The sequence below is a fragment of the Stegostoma tigrinum genome, chromosome 26, assembly GCF_030684315.1.
Source record: "Stegostoma tigrinum isolate sSteTig4 chromosome 26, sSteTig4.hap1, whole genome shotgun sequence".
NCBI classification, from domain to species: domain Eukaryota; kingdom Metazoa; phylum Chordata; class Chondrichthyes; order Orectolobiformes; family Stegostomatidae; genus Stegostoma; species Stegostoma tigrinum.
The window spans coordinates 29,874,083-29,882,645 of record NC_081379.1 but is presented as its reverse complement, the minus strand read 5'-3'; the positions used below and the strand labels follow the sequence as shown (position 1 = coordinate 29,882,645).

At 40.5% G+C, this 8,563-nt stretch overlaps 1 protein-coding gene across 1 annotated transcript in view; it reads right to left on the bottom strand.

The window, feature by feature from the left end:
• Window positions 1–5,622: 5,622 nt before the first annotated feature.
• Window positions 5,623–8,563, bottom strand: part of LOC125464356 (protein NipSnap homolog 1-like) — a 42,963-nt gene continuing 40,022 nt past the window's right edge. The window contains exon 10 of the mRNA XM_048556681.2: window positions 5,623–6,646. Within this exon, the coding sequence (XP_048412638.1) occupies window positions 6,582–6,646 (65 nt within the window). The 3' untranslated portion in view covers window positions 5,623–6,581. The remainder of the gene's footprint in view (window positions 6,647–8,563) is intronic.

The window sequence follows — 8,563 nt, the reverse complement described above, 5'->3', positions numbered from 1 at the left end:
AACTCAATCAGCAGCAAACCTGCCAAACAGTTCACCCAATGTTCTTAAAGTGGACGCTGCAAATGTACCCTAGGAAGCTGATCGGTACGGTATAGACCCTTGGACCTGGAACTTTGCTCTTCCCTGCCTTTGTTCCAGTTTAGAATGGAAAAGCATTTCTGAATAGTTAAACACTGCGGGGAACTGCAAATTTTACATAAAAATGAGGAGATACAGGCAACAGTCCCAGTGCAGATAGCATCTGATTAGGAACAAAAGAGCCACTGTGTGAAAGGAAACCATTCGATCCATCGATTCTGTACCAGCTCTTCAAATGGACGTCATTACATATTGCCAATTTCCTGGTTTTTTTTCCACACTCTAGAACGTTATCTCTGTCTGAATAATCTTCCAAGAGCCTGTTGAATGCATCGGCTGAATCTGCGTCCACCACACTTTCAAGCAGTGCATTTCACCACTCGCTGAAACGTTTTTTTCCCTCATCACATTTACTCTTTTTGCAAGTTATTTTAAATCTATGCCTTCTGGTTCTTTATCCTTCTGCAACAGGGAACGGTTTCTCCCTATTTACTCTATCAAGCCTATACATGATTTAGGAAATCTGTATCAGATTTCTTCTTAGCCTTTTTCTCACCAAGATGAACGCTTCCAATTTGGTTAATCTATCCTCATAATGGACGCTACTGTCCCTAGAACGATTCTTGTAAATCTTCTCTGCTCCCTCTAATGTGTTCACACCCAACCTATAGTGGCGCCCAGAATTGTACACAGCATTGCAGCTGACGCCTATTAAGGGTCTTGACAGAGTTAATGGGTGAAAATTAAGAACTCAATTTCAGACCCTGCCAGAAGGATCAAGTAGTAAAATTGGCAAATGGGACGTAAACTTCAAAATTAAGGACCAGTTGGTTCATTTTCTAAAAACGATTTTTTTCTCTCCTGGCAACACTCAGACTAAATACAAGTCCCGAGCTTGCACTTCTGCTACCAGCTAGATTGACGCTGTTATGTTGCTGGACCTGGCCTCCTATCTGTTATATATAAACATGCATGCATTTACATGACTGTGAATTTTACATTCACTTGCGAGTTGAGTGAGCAGCTGCTTCAGGACCTCGTCAAGATGAGGCAGCAGCTTTGGATCTTCTCGGGGGAGGAGTGGAAGGTAATGTTGCTGAGACAGGTGAATGGTAAGGGCACCTCTTTCTGCTGCTGGCCTGTACATCAATAGCCAATTATAAAATCAGGAATATAGTGAGTTGGAGCGCTGGATAAACCCATCCCCCAGGTCGGTACTGGCTGTGATGATGTTTGTGTGTGTTCCAGGCTGGTGGCGCCACACTACAGAAGTTAAAGAATATAAAAACAGCAAGATTTGCAAATACTGCTCATTTTACAGCCTTCAAAATGGACCTTTTGGTATAACCAGTCCAGTCATTTCCATTTATTAGTGTTTTTGTTTGGTTTCACTTTCTGGGAGGAGACTACTTTCACAGAAGATGGGATGAATGACATCTGGGAGGAAATAGTTTATGACAACAGATGGAATTTTAGGACGTTCCATAAAATTCTGGATGCTTAGTCACACTGGCTCCATTCCCTAAGGATGCACTGGTTGTGGAGAGAGTACAACAAAGGTTTACTGGCCTGATTCCTGTGACAGTAGGACTGACATATGAAGAGAGACAGAATAGGTCAGGACTATATTCACTGGCATTTACAAAAAATGAGAAGGGATCTCATAGAAACATAAAATTTGAACAGGGCGAGAAAGGGTAAATGCAGGAAGCATGTTCCTGATGAGCAGATAGTCTAGAACCAGGGTTCACACTTTAAAGATATTGGGTAGGCCTTCTAAGAGTGAGATAAGGAGAAATTTTTTCACCCAGTCAGTCAGGAGCCTGTGGAATTCTCTGCCACAGGAAAGAGTTGAGGCCAAAACATTGAATTTTCTCAAGGAAGAGTGAGATATAGTTTTTAGGGCTAAAGGGATTAGAAGGTCTGCGGAGTAAGTGAGAACAGGGTATTAAGTTGGTGATCGGCCATGATCATTTTGAATAGTGGAAGAGGCTGATAGCACCTACTCCTAGTCCCATTTTCTGTGTTTCTATGTATCTCCAATGATCCATCTTTTGGCATAGTTCTAGCACTGTCCTGCCAGCATATTGACGGAGAGGCCTCAAGGTCATCCCGAATCGGGCCTTAACAAAGTAAACACATTGGGCCCACTTCGTAATCAGCCTGGGAAAGACTGCACTCCAAGACAGAAATGTGTGGAGACCCATCCTGGCTCGGGTCTATTCTTTTTTCTCATCCTGCAGCACACCACCATGGGGTCAGGGAAACTTGGCTCACCAGGGTGGATGAAGTGTAGGCGGAATTCTCAAAGTTTTTTTGGTTGAAGAACTTGTTTTCAAATCAATCAGTAATCACCCTCCGCCCAGAAGGAAAAACCAGCCAAACTTGCAACATCTAACTTGTATACATCGCAACAGTGCTACGGTATGACCAGTATTTTCATTTTCCAAGTATTACCATTTTTATACTGGTTTTCACCAGCCTCCAACTACATTATAGAACTAAATTATTTGTGCATTTATACATAAGACTTATCAGTGGTCTGTTAAAGCAACTTGCTTGAAATTATGCCAGGGTTTTCTGATGTACTGGACTTGGCTGTGATTGTTAATGTGAACACTTTTACCTTTCCTGGGTAAATAGTTGAATACTACACTTTCACAACAAAAAAAAATTGATCTTTCCAGAATGGGAAGAGGCCTGGTGGCTCCTGATTGGAAGACTGATACTGTTTTCCAATGTAACCATCCATTGCCTACCTGTGCACTCTGAGTGGGTTTTGAGTGTGTTTTCCTTCCTCCTGCTGTTTCCCAGCCTGTTGCTGCTGCAAGTCACTAATATGGTTGCTGGCATGTAGGACTTGCGTCATTGCTGCACTGTCCATTACTAGGACTGGGTCAAATCACAGGCCCAAGTCTTTTTTTCATTTATTCAGTAATGGGATGTGGGTGTTGCTGGTTCGGAGTGGGAATAGATCATTTGGCTCAATGAACCTGCCCTGCTTTTCAAATAGATGATGGCTGTTCATCTATCTGCACCCCGAGCACGAGTGGCCTGCAGACATAGAAGGCACCTAATTCATCACTGGAGGAGTTCAGGTGTATTCTGCTGCAGAGAACTCGCATCAGAACTTTGGAGTAGGATATAGCATGTGGCCAATAGGCAAGCATGTAGAAATTTGTTACGTTAACAGGCGAATCTGCTTTGCAGTTGAGGGACATGGAGGAATTTGGCACTAACTTGGCACAGGACTGTGTGCAGATCTTACAGCCTCTCTTTTCCAGCATGGAATTGGTGCATAACGCCATTACAATTCTCATGGAGCCGAGTGTCATGCAATATCTGACGTCACAGTTTCTAGTCAGCATATGCACAAGCCAACCAATGACTGAATTGGCTGCATTGGAATTTCAGAATTAAGTCCTACAGACACAGCTTGTTGCCACAAACAGTAGCTGCTGTCCTGATGGCTGCAGATACCGGTGTTCAAAGGAGCTTGCAGACTCTCATGGCACCTTGGCAATTTGTGCTTCAGCAGATTGCTAAGATTTCTGCAGTATTGTCCCAATGGAGTGACAGTGGCTCTGTGCTGCAAGTCCCTGCTGACCTCTGCAGAGATGTCCTTATTCATCCACCCAGCAGTATCACTCTATCAGACAGCTTGTTTCTGCCCAGCAAGCAGCCCATTCAGTCTGCTCCTGCCCTTGCTCATGGTGCAGTCCAAAACCAGGCCTTCTAAGGTCAGGGCTGTGTGGGACCGTCCTGCAAAGCTGGAATCCAGCAACTTCTGTCATCCAGGAATGGAGTTTTTATGTTATAGTAAGAGGCTGACTGGACTTGAACTTTTTCGTTCGGGCATAGGACATTGAGGGGTGACCTTATAGAGGTTTTTGAAATCACAAGGAGTATAGAGAAGGTGGTTGGCAAGTGTCTTTTCCCTAGGATGGAGGACTTTAAGACTGGGGGCATATTTTTACTGTGAAAGGAGAAAGATTTAAAAAGGACATGAGGGGCAACTTTGTTTTTACAGAGAGAGTGGTTTGTTTGTAAAACAAATCTCCAGAGAAAGTGGTCGATGCAGGTACAGTTTCCTGCAACCAAAGCATTGCTTAAACGTCCGTGTGATTTGCTCAATGGCATTTTAATGTGTTCATCCCAGCAGTGAGTTCACATAATTAACTAGAAAGAAGGAAACAAAATCAATGAATTAAAAAGAAACAAGTGAAACAAGCCAGAAATATCTTGAAAATAAAAGACTAACAGCTTGCATCATCTCCAGAATAGACAGTACATCACCATACGTGGACAATATTAGGCACTATTTTGTTCTGAGCTGTTAGATTGCAGAGGTCACCTAGTAACACAAAAACAAAAAGTTCCAGTTTTGGGTACCCGTTCTGTGTTGAGCAGCTAATCTCAACTGGGCAACTTTTCCGGTTACAGGAATCACTTTTAGCACCTCTGGATCAATGACAGAAACACTAATCTCCTGCTAAAAATGTGCATTTTTTAATATCAAGTCAAGATAGCACTGAATGCAATTAGAATGCCCCCCCATTCTTGATTTTGGTGAAAAATTAAAATGCTGCCAGTTTTCATGTAAGGGAGAATTAAGAATTTTAGGAGAAGTGGCAAGTGACAGAAATGTAACAATGCAGCAAAATTGGAAATGGAAAAATACCACACAAGTGAAAGATGCTATTCTGAGGTTGGGCCTGTGACACAGAAGACGAACGCTAGTCTTGATCTAATTTCACTGGTCCTGATCCAGAAATATTTGCTGGGAGTTGGAAATGGAGAGTTTTCTATTCTCCAGAGCCAATATTCTGTAAAATTATGAGAATCAAATTCATTTTAAAGTGCATAAAAACAAATGTGCCATCTACTTATAAAAGACTGACCAGACAGCGTCTCTTTAGTGATGTCTAAAATTCTGTACAGGTTCAATTGGGTAAAGGTGGAGAAAATGTTTCTATTTGTAGGGATCAGGGTCGACTCTAAAACTGCTGGTCTTAAGTGTATAACACTCCCTAATAAACCCAGTAAGAAATTCTGTGTCTGTCCTGAGAGTAGTGAGAATGTGGAACTGCTGCTGCATGAGTGATGAAGTAAATAACATGGATACACTTAAAAGCTGGGTAGGCATAAGGTGGAACAAAGGAATAGAAGGACATGTTGATTAGATTAGAGGTCATAAGATAGGAAAAGACATAAGTGGAGCACAAACAATAGAAGTAACCTTTTGGAATAAATGCCCTACTTCTGTATTGTAAAATATGCTGTAATGGACAGAAATGTTTACTGAAGTAAGTGTGGTGTAAAAATTAGCTGAAACTGGCATTCAGACTCCAAGCTTTTGTCTACCATTACAATGTAGTGCATGTTTTACATATTACAAAATGGTTGGAAAATTTGCAAAGAAACGGAATTGTCTCCCACTTTTTCCAAATAAAAGTGATTTATCCATAATTCAAACAAGTTCAAGATTACAAAAGATCTCAAAAATGTAAATTTTAATAAGTTTTAGAATTAAAATTTGTACACTTTCTTTAAAAATACATCACAAACATCAATCACAAAAAAATCAACACCACATTGTCAAGACCTCAACTGTAAACGGATTATGAAGTAATTCATGATCTACTGAGCATCTGATGCAGTAAATCATCTCCCAGTCTGGATTATAAAATATGCAGAATACAGCATCACATAAGCAGCTTCCATTGAAATGTAATTTTCTTTAAAAATAAGTCTCAATTTTATTGCAGCACCAAATCTTGTTTTTAACATCAGCCGATTTGTGCCCTTAATTTTCATTGGTCAACTTATGACAATTTATATTGATTAGTCATTAATTATCATTTTATCTAATGGGAAATACAACTTATATAAAACATCCACTAAAAAAGGGAACATTTCAAGGAATTAGCGAAAGTGAGAGTTACTTGTTGTAGATACTTGACAACACAAACTACAATGTATTCCAAACATACCCATGTTGAGTTACTGGAACATTTTAAATTATTTTAATATCATTCAGTAGCTTTCAAGTGAACCAGCTTCCCTGTTATTAAGCATTAACAGAATCTACAGGCATGTATAAAACAGCAATATTGTCCCATTTAAAGTGATAAATGGCCGCATATTGCAAAACGTGAACAGAAAATATCATTTGTGCTTTGACTGAGCGGTGGTCTATCTTTGTATCAATATAAGCACCTGAAAATTGACACATCAGAATGTTAGAAAAAGTGGAATTAATCCGGCATTATAATTACTGACAACAGAATTGGAATATTCTCAAATGACAAACTATTTTTTGATTCTGTAAATGATGGTTAAAGTGCAGCCTGCTACTATACATCTAGAAAACACCAATATTTCCATGAGGATGGTTACATTTTAGTTGAAGGCTAACATTTGAGAAAAACACTGAGGATTATATTCAATCTGTGGAGGATTCTTGTCCAATTCGAATATATCCAAGAAAACCACTGAGATCATCATTGTAAAGTGGAGATTTTGAGTGGCATCATAATCCTAGATTCCATGTAGCGGATCAAGGGAACTGTAAAAAGTGAGACACAGGAATGGCATTAACTATTTATAAAATAGTCAATATGTCACTTATTTTTTGTCATTCAATGTAATTGGACCATGTTAAATGAAATAAACTCTTGTATAATTTGCGTTAAGGCTTTAATCACAGATAAATGAGGTTTACTTGGCTTGTCATCGCAAAACACATCAGATATAACATCAATAACTTGCATTTATATTGATCTCTTAACGTAGAAAATCACCCAGATGTCCTTCAAAGGGCAGTAAGGAAGCAGATTAAATAATGAACCGAAGGACAAGATGCAACCAAAAGATGGTGACCAAACAAGAGGATAAATTTTGGTTAGGGTGCAGCAAAAACTCAAATTTAAAAAGTGACCATCCTCAATTCACATTCCTCCATGCCCTCTCTATTCCCTTTGTCTGTATCTTCTTCCAACAGAAGAAGTCTGAAGTCTTAGCCTTCTCCTCAAAACTCCCTTTGTCTTCAGTCGTCTGGAATTCCTGCCCTAACATTCTCCTCCTTTAAGACCCTCTTCATTAAATCTGAAATCGTAGACAAGTTATCAGTCAACCCTTCTAATACTCCATCCTATGGCCTGGCATCAATCACCTGTCGGATTAAACTCTTGTAAGGAGCCTCAGAATATTGTCAAGATATATACGGTCATAGGTCATACAGCATGGAAACAGACCCCTTCAGTCTGAATCATCAGTGCCGACCAGACATTCCCAATCTGACCTAGTCCCTAGTCAGCATTTAACCGATATTCCTCTAAACCCATCCTCTTCGTATAGCCATCCAGATGCCTTTTAAATGGATTGTAAATATACCTGCCTTAATACATATGTTTCAGAGATAGTTAGAACTGCAAATACTGGAGAATCTGAGAGATAGTGAGGTGAAGAGCTGGATGAACACAGCAGGCTAAGCAGCAACAGAGGAGCAGGAAAGCTGACATTTCGGGCCTGGGTCTAGGCCCGAAATGTCAGCCTTCCTGCTCCTCTGCTGCTGCTGCTTGGCCTGTGTTCATCCAGCTCTACACCTTTGTTATCTCCCTTATTTACAAATATGTTGTTTTCTTCCAGGACCTTAAAGTAAATGGAAGTAGAGCGAATTCCAGAATATGAGGCCTAGACAAAGGAAGAGTATGCTGAAGGAAGAAGGACAGGCACAAGAGAATGGAGTCAAAGGAAGAAGTTCAAGGCTGGAACTATGGGACATAATGCAATCACTGCAGGCATCTCAAAGAAGGCCTTAGACAGAAAGATGAAAATGGTAGATTTGTGGAACATGATCTTGATGGTTAGTAATATGTCAGCAAGACTTCATATGGGATAGGGGATAAGGATCAGTAAAACTGAAACTGGGAGGAAAACAGTTGTTTAGAGTCAAACAAGAAACAAAGCATGACGGTTATGGTTGTGGAGATCAATTATCTCTGTCCTCTGAGGTGGTCAAATTAGTGTCCTAGGCCCAATTACAGTCAGTGGCTTCGTGAATGAGGTTCTCTCAATCAAAAATGTCAGAAGAGGTGATGTTTACTGACAATTGCACAATGGCGCAGTGGTTAGCACTGCTGTCTCTCAGCACCAGGAACCTCGGTTCGATTCCACCCTCGGGTGACTGTGTGGAATTTGCATGTTCTCCCCGGGTTTGCTCCAGTTTCCTCCCACAGGCCAAAGATGTGCAGGCTAGGTGGATTGGCCATGCTATATTGCCCAGAGTGTTCAGGAATGTGTAGATTAGGTGGGTTATAGGGGGATAGATCTGGGTGGGATGCTCTCAGGATTGGTGTGGACTTGTTGGGCCGAAGGGCCTGTTTCCACACAGTAGGTTCTATGAATTCAAAATCTTTTCTTTCTAGTTGTTGTTTTATATGTGGATTAAATGTAACTGAGGTCAAAAACATGAATCATGACA